A 16,627-nucleotide genomic window follows, 5' to 3' on the forward strand; every position below is an offset into this window, starting at 1 on the left:
AATAATAGCTTCTCTCAACCGCGAATCGTCTTGCTAGCCTTCCTCTGGTGGGCAGATCCCATGAACTAAAGCGAAGGGGTTGTTTGAAGATGTCTGACAATGCAGAGTCCCCAACAGAAACTCAGAAAGAGGAGTCACAGGCACCGCCAGACGACTCAACGTCAAACGAGGAAAAGAAAAAAAGTAAGTACACGCAATGAGTCAAAACTATACTCACTTGAAGTGCAGTGGCAATGGCAAATCTTTCTAGATGACTGTCGCTAGTGCTTTTGACAGCAGTTCCGGGAAGGTGACGTAAAACACAAATGACAAGAGATTCCACCAATAGGAGGGCTGTTTTTTTCTGTTTAGCCAATCAACAATTGGCGTTTTAACTCGTGGATGTGTCAACATGGCTAACGCTAATGTTAATATTCAAGAAAGAACAATATTGTTTTTTGTCTATTTTTTGCGCACGGTTTTTAAATCACCAAGAGGCCCTTTCCTTCTAAAATGTGTTGCATAACTATGTCGTAAACTAATGCCAATCGGAACTATGTATCTTCTACATGAATATCGCTTACTGTTACGCGTTATATGTAACAAATGAGCGGTGTTACTCTAGTTAGCCTCAAACTCAGCATAGTGCGAGTTTGTCAATTATAATAGTGTTGTTACTTTGTTATGTTTAAGCTTATATATGTTTACTTATGTTTAGAAGTATTACCTATGTAATATTTAATTACTAATCAATCAAGTATTGATCCTTTAAGAAAACAGAAGTTAGACGTTTAGATACAGCTGGTGTAAATACCCTCAAGCCTATTTTCCCCCACGCTTTCGAACGTTTCACTTTAATATAGTCCTTTTTTTCCAATTTAAATTTCAGCCTTTATTTGTTCTGTAATGTTTCATACGTTTATATAGAGTGTTAATGGCATTGCCTTTGAAACTCTTGGGGAAGCCTTCAGTTCAGTTCAACACACTTTTGGATGCATTGTCAAGCCACGCTGGTACCATTTTGGAGGCATGCATAGGATAATTTTTCCTGCTCAAAATCCATTTGCATCTAAGCTTTGACAACATGACTGACTCTTCAGGCGAAATTTCAAAATATCCACCTATCAGTTGTTCATGAGGTCAATACTTTTGCAAACTGCACCAGGAACAAAAATCACTACATCATGTTCCACCCTCATGGTGTGTGTGTGTGTGTGTGTGTGTGTATGTGTGTGTGTGTGTGTGATATTTTACCCCCCGCGATGCAATAACATGAATAAAGGCTGAAAATTATTTATTCTTTTTATTGTTATTGTAAAATTTCATATTACTGTAGATGATTAAGGGTGACACGGTGGTTGACTATTTATTTTGGCTCCTTAGAAGAGTTGATATCCACTAGGTTTAAAGCGCGGTTCTCAAGAAATGTTTCAGCTGTTTTAAATTTGTATTTGCCCAGGGTAATGAGGATGGCATCAACACTCTGACTTTCCATCTTCTCCTTTTTTGTAGTTGATGTGTTTTTGAAGGCAGTGGGAGACACTCCTATAATGAAAACAAAGAAATGGGCAGTGGACAGAGGGAGAACGGTACAGTCCCTTTCTCAGTTCATCACCCGCTTCCTCAAGTTTGACGCCAATGAACAGCTGGTAAGAAATAAAATTTTCCTGTTTGCTCACTGATATCCCAAACTATGTACTGGATAGATACTTGGATTTAAAATGTATTCATGTGGGATTTTAAGACTGAAAGTCATCATTCTGAGATGAGGTGCTCAAAGAAGAAACACTTTGTTTATATCAAGGCTTTATTTGTGCACAGATAAAAGGTCACACAGCAACCGAGGATGGTCGGGGTATGATGAGAGCTCTGCCAACCATCCAAAAAGAAGATAATTTTATACCCAGAAGTTTTTATGTCAGTTGTTTACAGCATGCATTAGGCACATGATAACAATAACAGTTCACACACAGGATGACAGTTAGTATACATGATGACATCTTAAGATGAAAATATCATCTTCTTAATACAAAGAACAGTCACCCTATCAGACATAGACAGATCATGACAGATTAGGACACATACATAAGACTAAGCAGCAATAAGAACACAACAGGGATTCTGTAATTTTTCTATAATTATTTTAATCAACTTAATCTGTTGTATTTTGTTTTTCTTTCAGTTCATCTACGTTAACCAGTCTTTTGCTCCTTCACCGGATCAAGAAGTAGGGGTCCTTTTTGATGTGAGTACATATGAACAACTGATTTAAGCAGTGATTTGTTTTTTTCCCAAACCCTCTGAATAGTTGTATTTCTGTAAAATATTGCAACATACACACAAAGAGCAGGTGATTTTACTTTTGATTTTAACACTACAAACCTGAGCCCCCTTTGATCCTGGGAGTAATGAGGCTGTAGTTGGAAGGTCGTGTGAACATGGGGTTTGACATTATTTGACTAAGAAGTGGACATTTTGACATGAGATTTGATTCTTATTGCAAAATTTACAAAACAAACCAGGTGTACACTCAGACATTAACTAGAAAAAAGTGAGACAAACATGCTCATAGGTGAGTTCACCATGGTGTTCTTTAGTAATCCTTCACATGTTTGTGTGCCATATTAAAAAAAATAAATAGATTGGAGGAAAAAAAAGCATTTGATGTTAAAACCAAGGGGATTTGAATTCCATTGAAGTGCAACCTTAAATAAAATGTGATGGAGATCTCGACAAATTTTGTCCTTTTTCATTTGGCTCCTGTGTTTTATGCATACATACTAATAATAGTAGTGAAAATGCTGCAGTCAGTCAGCTCGTGCAGTTCATCAGTACGAGACCACTGGCATGTGATTTACAGAGCAGGAAAATATGCAAATTAATTCCAGTTGCACTCCTTTGTACAGGAAATGTACCATACCATATACATACGCCTTTCCCAGCAAATGTGAGGAGGAGAACTGAACTGCTGATCAGTATCTTAAAGTATGAACTCCAGACGTGCTCAGAGCAGTTTGCGTAATTTGTGTAATCAGAGTCAGAGTCTGCATGCCTTTAGATCCATCTGATAAGAGCGGATAAGTTATGTGGACAGTTGACCAGCAGAGGGGGCTTCAGCTGGGAAACGACACATGGCCAAAGCCAACATCCTTGACCGCTGATACTGTTACTGTCCTGAAGTAAAGACAAAGACTGCAAACTCCAGAGTTCTCACTGCACAGTTTACCCTCCTGAAACATTTGCAAGTCAAGAAAAGTACCTCTATGTCACTCCTATGTCTGGCTATGTTCTTATGCCATACATTTTCTCTCATGTCTCTCTCTCTCTCTTCCTCTCTTTCAGTGTTTTGGCAGTGATGGCAAGCTGATTCTACATTACTGTAAATCTCAAGCCTGGGGTTAACATCATTCTATGACTCCATTTAGGACCTCTCCTTTCTTAAGTTTATCTTTAAAAAATGTACACAGTGATGTTTTGCTTATTTGCTATTTTCTTTTACTTATGTACATAAAAATTGTAAATAAATTATTGTGCCTGTACAAAGCTCAGTGATTTGTTTTCTTGAGGCATAACATTTGGGATCCAAGAAGAGTACAAAGAAAAGCTACTTCATATGATGTAAATGTTTTATTGGTGTAAATACCAATGGAAAGACAAATTGGTAGAGGTAAAGGGTTAGAGAGGATTAGACCTCTGGAAATGATAGGCGACGTAAGAGAGGGGGCACTACAGTAACAGATGGACTTAGAGGGATTACATGATTCAGGATGGGTTTGTGACATAAATTCCTAAGAAAGACAGAAAAGGGAGTACGGTGGCATGGAGGCAGACACTCGGTCACCCCATCAGTGTTGCATCTGCACACTATTGGCCAGGAGGATTAAAGTAGGGAGTGCAGCTGGAGAGGAGAGGTAAGGATCACTGATGCTCATCCTTGTGCAGGAACACTGATGACAGACACAGTGGAAAAAGATGAAGAGTTTAGTGACGCAAAGAATCTGTTCAAGATGGACCAACTAAAATCAAGTTCTTAAGGAGATTTTTGATTAAATGAGCTACCCAAGGATTGTGGATTTGGAGGACTGCACTGTTTTTGAACTGTGGTAGATTGATCAAAAATACTACAGAAGACAGGAAAAACCTTTGGTAGGTAATCAATGACTATCAAAAAATGTATTTATATTTTGCTGATTGATTTTTGTCATTTAAATCTTGTGTTTATTTGAGTAGCTTTGTAAAATATAAACTTTATCTTTCAAATATTTTTCACTGAAAGGAGTACCATTTTTTTAATCTGCTCCTTTATGCACATACGCTATATGTACAAATACATTGGGACACATTGAACTCAAGTGTTTATTGGGCTCCAAAGCAGTAATGTTAAGAATCACACAAAGCGATAACTCATTGCAGTAAACATTTTCATTGAATCTTTAGGAATAATTTTGTTTATATTATTTATTTTTGCAAAATGCTTCAGAGTTTATTTTACTTAATTTTACTCAATGCTGCCAATTTTCTATCATAATTGTTTGGAATGCTCTACCTTTTCATTACTTGAATATTTGTCATATTCTGGCCATAAATAATCATTTTAAAACCTAGTAATCATCTGTTTTCTTCAGCTCTCACTCAAGAAGAAAAATCAGCCTTTAAAGTTAGAAATTTATTGGGATGTTATCGACAACTGACATGAACATTGTTATCGTGATAGTATTTTAAATAAACAGTCCCATAAGCTGTAGGTGTGATGTGTCCCAGTACTTTTTGTCCAAATAACTTATGTGGAGCTTGCATCTCAAAATCAAAAATAACATGTTTATCATAGAGTAGTATCTTTTGAAGGATTTTTGTCATTTTCTTGTTAACACTAAAGCAATTCTTTGGTGCTGAAGTGTTCTTTATGCAAAATTGTGGCAATTCTACAAGATTCTAGACTGGATTTGTGGTATTCTTAATGTACTATTTTATCTGAGAGAAAATATTAGAAAAAAAAAAAAACATACTGAGCGATACTGTTAGTGTGTCCAGGTGTATTAAATGTTTTAGAGTCATAGTGTATTTAGTATTTCAGAAACCTCACACCCCACATGTAAATAGTTTTAAAGAAAATCCTATATAAAGACTGCAAATCTGGACAAATTCAAACTTTTTATAGCACATTATCATGAATAATATTACTAAACAATAAATAAATATTTTGTGATTAATAGACGCCATCATACATGACATGTTTTAATGTGTAGTCTGTTGTGTTTCAGGGGCTGTGATGACAGGGAGACCTCATGTGATGGAAAGACAGCTGAAATGGTGCAACTCACACTAAAATACACCAAATATAAATACATTAAAGCAGATCAACAGGGATTACTTGTGGAAAATTACTGTACATGCGTGTCATATGCATAATTTCATCAAAAAAGTAATCTGTGTCTTGTCTGACAGTAGAGCTCATAATGAGCAGCAGGGCCAGGCCTGGATGTCTTCACCAGGTGACAGGAAGACTTTAGTCTGGGTTTTATTCTTACTTTTAACCCCCATGTGTGAACTTGACTCAAACATTGGGCAGTTTAATGCCTATTATTGTCTCTTAGATGTCACAGTATGGCCTTTGTGAACACCTTTAAACTATACATTTCCTCCAAGGATGTCCTGTGTGTTCACATCAGACACACACATTTTAATGATAAAACCAAGTATCTTAAAGTCACACTGTTCTGATAAAGTTTAAAGTCAGGGTATATACTGAATGGCGACATCACTTAGTTCCAGGATCAATATTAGGATTTTGCACTAAAGCTGTCTGACCAACACAGTTAGGTTCCTTAATCCCATTGTTTTCTCCAAATACAAACCCTGGTCACCCAAAATTCCCTTTTGTTCATTTTTGTTCCATCTGTACCTCCACATGTATCATCTTCAATGCAACTTTGCTCACTCTGTTGATCCCTCTCTCTTTTAATCACACCGACTTGACAGTAACATTTTGTCTGCTGTTTCATCGGCTGTTTGTACTGTTACATCACATCTATCTTTTCTTTTCATTTAAACCTGGCAGCTCATCAACTCTTAAAACCGCCCCAAAGCATCTGTCCTACCCCCCCTGGCTCCGTCTGTGACTACATTTATACCTGCTGTCCCGTTTGTCTTATTTCCACGTGCAGTGCCCCCCCCATCTGTCCTCTCTGCCCTCCTCCTGCCTTCCCCTGTGTGGCCATGCTGGAGCGGATGTCCCGTCGCTCTCGCTCCCTGCTCTCCCTGACCTTGACCACCCTGGCTCTGGCCCTGTCCATCCTGGCTCTCTGCACCTCCTACTGGTGTGAGGGCACTCATAAGGTGGTCAAGCCCCTCTGCCTGTCACCCGTCAAAATGAAGAACTGTGGTCAAAACAACAGCGAGCCTTACACCACAGGTACTGAAGAGTCACGTCATCTTTCATCTTTCATATATGTGTTTTATGCTGCTGTGTTGTGTCTCAAATGCTCTAAGTGTAACTAGTTTACTCTTTTATTGGACACTGGCTTTGTGTTTCTGAGAATCCTCTTGAAATAGCAGTGAGCACAAGAACAAATATGACTGCCTTTATGATCAAAACAAAAAGTTGCTTAACAACTACCCAGTATTTCTGTTGCAACACCTTAAAGGGCATGCTGTGATTTGTTGTTAACGCATATGACTTCATGCCACATGAGGCCAAAACCTGAGTGATGTTTTCTCACAGTAGTGTTAGGCTTTTGTAATAGTCGTGCAAACTTTACAACAATTTACAACCCATCATCCCAGCCCATGTCATCAGCATAATGATACTTAATGGTTACAGAATTCCAAAATATGTGGCTAATGCTAGTAGGCTATTTTATTGTCAAATAAAAAAAAAAACCCAACAACCAGCGAATAAGATTTTCTGATTTTACATCCTCATTTTGACTCATTTTCAGACTTCAGTCATTCACTCTCATTGAACAGGTTCAGATACTCTGTGTACACATAGTTGGACACTCATGTCATGTCTTTTAAGTCTTTCACTTGTAAAATGCAGTTTTCTAACACAGACTTTATAGATATGTGGCCTTGACACTCGGACCTGATTGCATAAGTGTTGATTTTTTTTGTATTACTGCATAACAGCCAGTGCCTAGAACTAATCTGACTGGATGATTTGACTACATTCTCACCTGTTAAAAACTCACTGTCCTTGGTTTTATGTTTTTAATCTCTTTTTAGTCCAACCATGAATTTGATTATGGCGTGGAATTAATCCCTAGAGTGTGAATGTAGTTTGTAAAGATTTACTCATCCGTGGAAGAGAGCTTTTACACCACCTATCCCTTAGTTTTTAATTTCTTAACAGATATTTTAATCCATGCTAAGATTACCAGCTCTTACTGTACAGAGTTAACTTAAATCACTGTGTGTACTTTGTTTACTTGCATGGAAATCTACCTTTACAGGAGTGGATGTAACTCCCCCTGGTGCCCCCAAATCTGATTTACAAATGCACATGTGAGATAACAAGGTGCTGGTTCACAGGGCTCCATGTGACTGTGACTGAGATAAGTGTGTTTTGAGAAAGCGATGTGACTCACAGAGTGGCCGGTGTTTGTGTTCTCAGTTTTGTTTTGCTTTCTTATTCTACGTCATGTCCTGTTTTAAATGTGCTCTCTAATTAAGGGTCCTTTCTTGTGTGTAACATATGTACTATGTTAAGGGGTATGAAAAAACATGTATTTATAGAACAAACATTTAATTTTTGGGAGACATGGGTCTACGTGCATTATCTATCTGCACCTGCATGCACCTTATATTTCTGATTTCTTATTTCATGTGGGTACATAACACAACACTTTGATTTTTTTCTATGATATACCTGTGGGTTTCGTCCCATAATCTGAAGATATGCAAGTCTGGATTAGTGTGGTGATTATAGATTGCCCGCAGGTATAAGATTGAACATGACTTTGATGGTGGTGTGCATCTCTAAAGATCTATCAAAAGATGACTTGTGCTCCAGCTAGGGCAGGTTTATGTCTTTAGTTAACATCATTACTCAGAGTGGGAATAAGTAAATACAAAACTGAGCAATACATGCTCTCCTCAGTGTCATCCTCTTGTTCTGCCACACAGAGAGTCCCACTCAAAACCCCTTCAACCGCACACTGTCTCCAGCCAGGAGGGAGGAGCTGGCGAAGATCAGACAGAGGCAGCTGGCCAACGCTGTTCACTACATCTGGGAGACGGGGGAGGACAAGTTTGCATTCAGATACTTCCACACTGGTTTTTGGGAAAGCTGTGAGAAACACAGTGACGGTAAGACCACCAAGTGCTGATAAGGTCCAATAAGGCATACATTCGTTTCTGTCTTTCCAGAGTATTTGTTTACCTTCCAAGGATTTTAAAGTGTTATTCTGGCCCATGCAAATCTGAACAAATTAAACAAAACAATGTCTTCTTACTTCATTTTCTTCCCTTCTGTAACTTTTGTTGGTAGGGGAGAAGTGTCGCAGCTTTATAGATTTAACCCCAGGAGAAACACAAGGTGAGTTTTGTTCCAATTATCAGCTGTTTGTTGTAATCAGAAAATATCACGGTCACTCAGTTAAGTGAATGTTGGTTTTGACACAGTATGATGCTGTGGACACATGTTGCAGGTGTGCTTTGGCTGTCAGTCATTTCAGAGTTTACATACATCGGCCTGCTGGGAATGGGCTTTTTACTGATGTGGCTGGAAGTCTTGTGCTCCCATAAAGAAATGCACTCACTAAAAATTAATGCCTATGCAGCCATCTGTACTGTACTATCAGGTGAGTCCTGGAATGAGCCGTAAAATTGCATAATTGTATTATTTATTTTACTTGATTTTGACCTCCACGTTGTGGTTTAACTCAAGAACTCTCCTTTTACCAAAATCATTCTTATGTGCTTGGTGTCTGCTTGATGTCACCAGACTCTGTGTTGTTTCATCTCCCATGCAGGTCTTCTTGGGATGGTGGCCCATATGATGTACACCACTGTGTTTCAGATGACTGTCATTGTGGGCCCTAAAGACTGGAGGCCTCAGTCCTGGGACTATGGCTGGTCATTTGCGTAGGTGACAGCATAATAAACTGGGATATTTATTATTTATTTATTTATTAACCTTTGTTTAACCAGGAGAAAAATCCCTTTTTTACAAAGGGAGTCCTGGCCAAGATAGGCAGCAGCAAATACAAAATACAGTTGCAAGATTACACCGTTACAACACAAATAACACCACACATTTTACAATAAATAGTTGATAAAAAAAAAAAAAAATTGCATTTAAGAGTAGGAGTCAAGAACTTTCAGTCTAAACTTAAAAGCACTCACTGAAAATAACTGAGTTAGGGTTTTAGGTTATAACTGTAACACGTCTTTACTTTTCTCCTCCTTCCCTCTGTTTAGTCTGGCCTGGGTGTCCTTCAGCTGCTGTATGGGTGCTGCTGTAGTCACGCTCAACTCCTACACAAAGACCATCATCGAGCTCCGTCGTAGACAGAGGCTACGTTTGGAAGAAGCAAGAGCTGCTGCTCGCGCCCCAGCTTATGATGAGGTCGTCCCAGGGGGTGGGCTCTACTCTGTCAGTGGTTTATTACAGTGTCCAGATGGTATGATTGACGTGGCGTGGGCCCCGAATGGCAATGTGGTTGGAGTGGGAAACGGGGATGTACCAACGCTGGTTTTAGTAGGAGGCTGTGGACCGGAGGGCTGTGAAGACTGTGAGAGAGAGATGGATGAGATGGACGACTCCATGGACCGCGTTGACTCACCATGTTAGAGAATTAATGACACCAATGAACTGAAATACTGTTAAACTGAAAAAAGATACAATGCGCTGGAGAAGGATGAACTGAAGAAACAGATCTTGTTTTTCTCTTCCTTTGCTTAGACTTTTATTCAACTTGGAATTTACCAGCCAGACTCAAAGGCCACTGAAATCAATACATATCAACATGTAAAGACAACAATGTATGTAGTTCACATGACATACGTGATATGCGTATTTTCTGGGTATTTCTCAGTGCCTCATGGGAGGAAAATGGACATTACTTTATGCAAATGAAAAGAAATATTTGTATTGTCTGTTATATCTTCTGATGAACTTACAGTCAATTTATTAAACAGATATTTATTCTCCTGTTGATACTAAACTGCTTACCCTCCTCTTTGAAGAAAAGATGCACTACACCGTATATTGTAATTTTTTCTCACATTTTCTGTCTTCACTTGGACAAAAATGGCCAGAGGACATTGATTTTACTTTATTATCACTGTTATTACTTATTCAAGTCTATAGTGTGGGATCAAAAGAAAAAGCCTTGATGTGGAAGTTTCCAATGTGAAACAGATGCAGATTTGATGAAATCTATCAGAGATGCTACAACAAACAGACTCTCTACAGATGCACAGACAAACCCATAAGATAGACACATAGAGATAGAAAGATTACAGAGATTTTGAAAAGTCTGCTCTCTGATGTTGAACAGAAGATTATGTGTAAACCAATAATCCCGAGTTGGATGGAGAGAAGAATTCAGAAGAGAGGGAAGGCGTGTGAAGGGAGTTGTAAGGGCAGAGGGTTATGGGGGTCTGGATGAAAGTTAGAAAGAAATGCAGGCACGCACACCCACAGACTACAAACAAAACTCTTAAACAGGGATACTGGTGCAACATGGCCCATAAAAACACCAGACAGTTAGCGGATGATGAGTTACTCTTTAATAATAGAGAAAATGTTTCATTATTCTCAATGTGTTTGAAGGTATAAAAGATTTGCTGATATTCACCTTGAATGTAGGCTATAGACATCAGACATTTGGCCTGTAATATACACTAATCCTGGATTTACTCTCTGGAATAAATTGAAAATTTAAGACCTAAAGCACAATTTTTGTCAAGTTGGAGCATTAAAATACAGAGAAGGTTTTCTGGGTCAAAGAAGGGTTTATTATTTTATTTTACATATGTGAACTGATTTGCAAAGCACAGATCTAGAGAAAACCTTTCATTCACTGTATATAGCACATCAGGTACATGACTTTACTTCCTCTACAACAGCATCTTCTGGTCTGTAAAAAAGCTAACAGTCAGGTATAATACTGATGTAATCATTCATGAAATTTTACAGTAATAAAGTTAAAATTTTATCAACAGACACATGCATTTATCATATACCTACCTACTGTGACATTCTTTTGATATATATTATGCTTATTACTTAGTTTAGTTGCCTTAGAATTCAGGTCAAATATCAAACTTATTTTCAAAGCCTATGCCAAAATTTCAAAAACTTTCTAGCTGTTATAAATTTGACAAATGTTAAGATAAACGTACAGGGAATGTGACTTTACTGAAAAAATGAATAGCAACCAAGATGCAACAATGCAGAAAAGAATATTTACATGAAGGGGGGAAGTGGATTAAATCAGAGGAAGGGTCTAAGGCTGTGAGGGGAGTTTCAAAGCATGAAAAGATTCTAAAGATAAAATAACCGGAACAGTTAGGGAAACTTTACTGTTTCAGTGGTTCATAGTGGATAAGACGCATTGCATTTTCATTTTCAATCACTCCTTTGATGAACTCTCCTTCAGCCAGTCGCTCTACAAGAAAAAACAGTAAGAAATGCTATAATGAGAAGGAGCATGTGGAAAAGATGAGGTTAAATGATGATTCTCTGTCTTAGCTAAGAAATCCATTCTTATCTTTTTGTGGGTGTGCACATTCTTAACATTCACAGTAGAGTCACTTAAGGTTACATTTTCCTTGTTGGAGTGTATGGAATAAATCCCTGCATGACATAAGTAATACTGTGACTGTTCATGTGTCCCCAGGTGGATTTATTGCTTGTATTATTGTTAAGCCAAACATCTAATGACAACATGTAATCTTGACTACAGGATGTAGAGGCAGCTGTTCAAGAAAGGTAATAAGAACTTCCACTGATTATATCTGCATCCTACATACAAGTACATTATGAAATAAGAGGACACATGTGCATACTGTACACATACACATCTGTTCATGTGAGTCACTGTACTTACCGTTGTCTTTCTTTTCAAAGTAAGCCCACAGCTTGTTGGCTCTCTTCTCGGGTGTGTTCTCATCCTCTGGTAGCTTGCTCTGCTCCTCCTTGGGGATCAGCTTAAATATGGCCTGAGAGGGGGTTGGGAACAAGATGGATGATAATACTGTAGCATGTATCCATACAAAAAATGTATAGAAAATTATCACAGGCCCTAAAAGGATATTTACAGGATGTTTACAGCCTGTAAGCAAGAAAGTAAAGTAGTAAATTCACAGTTTTCTTCAGTTAATTAACAATGAAGAGATGTGGAGGCAACATTTTCTTCTCTTTATTTGTATAGGGCAAGTACATAACAGAAGTTATGGCTAGAAACCAAACTGTCTTCACGTTATGTCAACATGGCACAATATGGTCAGATTATAATATGACAATATCATTACTTTATAACCCAATGTAACATATAACCCACTCAAAAATGCTAACATTGTTCACAAGTTTAACCGCTTGGCCCCCTATGTGCCCTCTCAGTAGGTGCTTAATGGTCATGTAAGATACAGATGTTGAAGTTACAAAGCCCACTTGTTCTATCAAAATCAATAATTAAATATAGCTAGAATATCCTGGCCATTTGTATCTTTTTCAGAGGCTCTTCCTCTGTAAGTCTGAGTCAAGCAGCTTGTAAATGACTAAATGACTGTGCACTTCAGGTTCAGGCCTTTTTAAGTGTGTGTCCCACTTAGGGAAGACGCACTCATCTCCCACATTTAAGACACCTAGATTAACATGGATTAGTGCCAAGACTCAGGCCACAGGCCAAACACCAGGCTCTCTTTTCTCTCTGCGCTCTCATTTTGCCTTTCTGATCATGTGGTGGTCTGTGAGTTTGTAAATTGCAAGTAGTTGGTAGGAGAAAATGGACAATAAAACTGTTGTAGCTGAATATATAGCATTTAACATAAGACAATATGAATGTATCTTTTATTTAATAGTATAGCCAGTAAATCAATGTAATCAATGTAATCTACATACTAATCTAACCCAATTTGGGACAGTCGTGACTTCCCCACTCGTATGTCCTACTTTAAGATCACTCATTTAGAATAAAATAGATATTTCAGTATCATTGTTCAGTACAAACAAATTTAGCTCATATCTTAAACTGTTAATATAATAGATTTGTTTTAAACATATTGTATTTTGTATTACTTTTCTATAGATTTCTAGACATCAACTGGAACTTTGAAGAGTAGCTATTTTGTGCAGTTGTAAACATGATGCATACGGACTGAGGCCAGTTGGCCTGGATTCAAATCCTATTACAATGCCAGCTGGATTTCCAGCTGATCTGTCTAAACCTCTTACAACTCCATATCATTTGTCTTAAAACAGAAGAAATTAAACTTCACAAATTAAGCTCTGCCTATAGAAAAACACTAGCTGCCAATTAACTCAATGACTTGAAACTGAAGTGATTAGTGGCAACATTGGACAAAAACGAAACAAGGATTAGACTCAGGGATGATAAGCACTCCCTTTATTAGCAGACTATTATCTTTGCTTAAGAGTACAGCCACCTTTATGGTCTGAGAGATAAACCTGGAGATTATTAGGAGTTTGTGGCTCAAATGGGTTGGTGAACTGGGCCAGAAAATTAGGTCTGGGACCCACCTATCATGAAGGATGAGTACTTTCCAGTAAACAGTAAACAAGAACAGGGTATTAAAAGAGAAATTCCTGACAGTATATCCAGCACAGACGCATCACAACCTTGATTCTAACGTAACCACAGTGAATAAAATGGCAGAATAAAAAAAACTTTATGGATCAGTTTATGAAAGTAAAGCTAGGAAATGTAAACCCTGCAAGTAAGTGTTACTTATTTAAAAATAAATCAGATTTTTAGGATCCCTACCATCCCCTCATGAGTCTTACCTGGCAGATCTCTGTCACTTCTGTCTTGTTGATATAACCATTTTTGTCTACATCAAACAGCGAGAAGGCCCACTCCAGTTTTCTGGTCGTCTTCCCAGTGGAAGTCATGTGTAGTGCAATGATGTACTCCTTGAAGTCCAAAGTGCCGTCATCGTTGGTGTCAAAGGAGCGAAACACATGTCGTGCATAGCTTGTGGCATCGCTCTCTGGGAAAAAGCGGGTGTAAATCTGCTCAAACTCTTCTGGCGTTATGCGTCCTGTTGGACACTGCCTCTGAAAGTTTTCATACCACTGGCTGATCTCAACCTCAGTGAATTTGGTGTTGAGCTTCAGGTCCTCCAGGATCTCCTTTGATATTGCACTACTTGTGCTATTTCCCATTTCAGTGGCTTTTAGTGTCTTAGTAATGTGACAAACTCACAGGCAAGTATTTGCCACTTGAGTTCTTTCTCCCCTCAAGGTACCTGTTCCTCTCCTTTGTCTAAAATGCGTTTCCTTATCTCTTGTTTGAATGATAGAAAAAAATATTCCCACCTGAAATTGAAAAGACATGTGATTCAGATATGATGCATACGCTCAAAATCACAATCTGAGATTAGTGACGCAACAAAACATTGTCATGGAGAAGATGTACAAAGAACTTACCTGTGTATGGTGTGGGCTGACGTTATCTGAAGAACTGAGGACTTGTCTGGATAGTTAGACAGTGAGGGATAAGAAGGGCAGGGGGAAACACTCCTACCATCGATGACTGGGTTAATTCTGTTAATACGGGATTTAAGGTGGCTGAGCTTTTCACTGAAAGGAACTACAACATCCTTATTTTCTTTATTGGGATTAGCAGTATGTAGATATTGACATGATTATGACAACTTCAATCAACAAATATGTTATGAACAGTAATTATTCTGATCTACCCATATGTCGTGTTCATTTTGACAAGTGGAACTTTAGTGCTTTTCACCCTTAGTGATACTGATAAGATATTGATGACAATTTGAGGACAAGCCTTAACAATAATTTGAAAAACTGAGATTAGATCAGCAGACCTTTCTAGAAAGCTCTGAAACTGTGACTCAAAGTGAGTTTTCAAAGCCATAGCTTTACAGTCTGCAGCCATGTACTAGTTATTTCAGCAATGGCCTCTCAATGGGTTTAGATGACCACTGACAACTAATTTTAGTTAGCCATCTGTCAAGGCAGTTTAACTTCCTGACCCGCCCACATTTACCTTAAATCCCACCTATGACCCTCCACCTCCACTATGACCTCTTCTCTGTCCTCCATGACAAATGTTATCCTTTTTTCACTGATTCTTACATCATTGTATCATTGCCCCTTTTTGCATTCTTCAAATTATGTTGGAGGTGTTTGGTGGTCTACCCTATCCTCACTTTTTTAATCCTACGCTCTGTGCGGTTTACAAGTTATTTTAGATCCTCCATTGTCATTGTCAACAACTGTTACTTTTCAGGCAGTGCTACGGTCAAGTCATCCATCTGTTTTCTTTGTGTCTGTTTTGATTAAAATCATAGTATTATCTTGGTTGTCTTAATAGTTGTTTTGAACTATTCTAATAAATCCAAAATTATTCAAGGAGACCAACATAAAAACAATTCCCAAAATAGTTTAACCTTTGAAATACTCTATATTGGAAGACAATCACAATCTCTCTCTCTCTTTTATTTTATTTTATTTTTTTTGCAGTGGGATTTTCTTTGCACCAAAAATATGCTCAGTGAGTCCATCTATTGGATTACACTTGTCCTGCTCCGTCCCACCCGATCCAACACTTAGCCAATTACCATCTTCATCATCCTCTGTTGACTGCCTGGTAGAATTACCCCCTCCCCTCTGCAAAACAGTACACTAGGCTGGACTTGCTGTCAGAGAAGGTGGAGATAGGAATTTGTGCCTCCTTATACATGGAAAAGTTGATGGATGGATGGTTGGTAATATCAGTATCAATACAAGCAGAAAAAGTAACTGTTGTATATTTTTAATAGTACCTGTTTAATTAATTGGGAGAGGTTCTCCTTTTAAGCAATGAAACTATATAATACTCATAAAACTAGAAACAGGGGGGGTCAATAATTGGAATCAGCAGAAAAAATATCAGTATCGCCTCAGTTACAGCATCAGCAACATCAGCACTCACATAAATATCACTGATTTAACCTGGTCAGTGGGCCAACACGTCCATCCATTTTCTGAACTGCTTAGTCCTTGTGATGGTCATGAAGGATCTGGAGCCAATTACGGTCACCTATGTCATTGCAGGGCAGACATATACAGACCAATAAGCATTCACTCTCACATTTACACCAACAGGCGATTTAGAGTAACCAATTAGCCTATTAGCACATGCCTTTGGATGGTAAGGGAAACCGGAGTATGCAAATTAAAAGCAGACATTTATTTTGTGTGAAGTCTCTAACGCCAAATGTTCTACAACAATTTAACATTGTAACTCACAACCCAGGAGATGTCTCAGTCAAGAAAAGTCCATTCTCTATCCAAACAATGCCTTTGTGAGACACCACTCTAATCTTAAAACTGAAAGAAAGAGGAAAAGAGGAAGGGAGTTGTTCCTAGATAAATATCAGTTAATGGGTTATAATGGTGCTTAATGACAGATGAGAGCTTCCTACTGAGCACAAGGAAAGAGGGGAACAA

At 38.2% G+C, this 16,627-nt stretch overlaps 3 protein-coding genes across 3 annotated transcripts; 2 read left to right on the forward strand and 1 right to left on the reverse strand.

The window, feature by feature from the left end:
- The first annotated feature begins 43 nt into the window (after positions 1–43).
- On the forward strand, positions 44–3,518 carry atg12 (ATG12 autophagy related 12 homolog (S. cerevisiae)). The gene is made up of 4 exons (XM_030157944.1): positions 44–183; positions 1,492–1,628; positions 2,162–2,224; positions 3,322–3,518. Exons 1-4 carry the CDS (start codon positions 90–92, stop codon positions 3,379–3,381), a joined length of 354 nt encoding a protein of 117 aa, XP_030013804.1. The 5' UTR covers positions 44–89; the 3' UTR covers positions 3,382–3,518.
- Positions 3,519–3,651: 133 nt separating this feature from the next.
- Positions 3,652–10,138, forward strand: LOC115435480 (germ cell-specific gene 1-like protein). Its single transcript, XM_030157919.1, has 7 exons — positions 3,652–4,125; positions 5,241–6,391; positions 8,104–8,286; positions 8,468–8,515; positions 8,628–8,780; positions 8,952–9,063; positions 9,400–10,138. Exons 2-7 carry the CDS (start codon positions 6,196–6,198, stop codon positions 9,770–9,772), a joined length of 1,065 nt encoding a protein of 354 aa, XP_030013779.1. The 5' UTR covers positions 3,652–4,125; positions 5,241–6,195; the 3' UTR covers positions 9,773–10,138.
- LOC115435491 (visinin-like) lies at positions 9,860–15,162 on the reverse strand. The gene is made up of 4 exons (XM_030157940.1): positions 14,597–15,162; positions 13,952–14,485; positions 12,036–12,147; positions 9,860–11,594 (listed from the first exon to the last, which is right to left on the reverse strand). Exons 2-4 carry the CDS (start codon positions 14,330–14,332, stop codon positions 11,506–11,508), a joined length of 582 nt encoding a protein of 193 aa, XP_030013800.1. The 5' UTR covers positions 14,333–14,485; positions 14,597–15,162; the 3' UTR covers positions 9,860–11,505.
- Positions 15,163–16,627: the final 1,465 nt, after the last annotated feature.

Source organism: Sphaeramia orbicularis, chromosome 16 (genome assembly GCF_902148855.1).
Source record: "Sphaeramia orbicularis chromosome 16, fSphaOr1.1, whole genome shotgun sequence".
NCBI classification, from domain to species: domain Eukaryota; kingdom Metazoa; phylum Chordata; class Actinopteri; order Kurtiformes; family Apogonidae; genus Sphaeramia; species Sphaeramia orbicularis.

What these genes read in the sequence shown, in the direction of transcription:
- atg12 (XM_030157944.1), top strand. Translation starts at nt 90, where the DNA reads ATGTCTGACAATGCAGAGTCCCCAACAGAAACTCAGAAAGAGGAGTCA. An exon ending in TTGACGCCAATGAACAGCTG is followed by an intron (nt 1,629 to 2,161) that starts GTAAGAAATAAA and finishes TTTTTCTTTCAG; the next exon opens with TTCATCTACGTTAACCAGTC. An exon ending in AAGTAGGGGTCCTTTTTGAT is followed by an intron (nt 2,225 to 3,321) that starts GTGAGTACATAT and finishes CCTCTCTTTCAG; the next exon opens with TGTTTTGGCAGTGATGGCAA.
- LOC115435480 (XM_030157919.1), top strand. Translation starts at nt 6,196, where the DNA reads ATGCTGGAGCGGATGTCCCGTCGCTCTCGCTCCCTGCTCTCCCTGACC. An exon ending in CATCTGTACTGTACTATCAG is followed by an intron (nt 8,781 to 8,951) that starts GTGAGTCCTGGA and finishes TCTCCCATGCAG; the next exon opens with GTCTTCTTGGGATGGTGGCC. An exon ending in GACTATGGCTGGTCATTTGC is followed by an intron (nt 9,064 to 9,399) that starts GTAGGTGACAGC and finishes CCCTCTGTTTAG; the next exon opens with TCTGGCCTGGGTGTCCTTCA.
- LOC115435491 (XM_030157940.1), bottom strand. Translation starts at nt 14,332, where the DNA reads ATGGGAAATAGCACAAGTAGTGCAATATCAAAGGAGATCCTGGAGGAC. An exon ending in AAGTGACAGAGATCTGCCAG is followed by an intron (nt 12,148 to 13,951) that starts GTAAGACTCATG and finishes ACCCCCTCTCAG; the next exon opens with GCCATATTTAAGCTGATCCC. An exon ending in CTTTGAAAAGAAAGACAACG is followed by an intron (nt 11,595 to 12,035) that starts GTAAGTACAGTG and finishes TTTTTCTTGTAG; the next exon opens with AGCGACTGGCTGAAGGAGAG.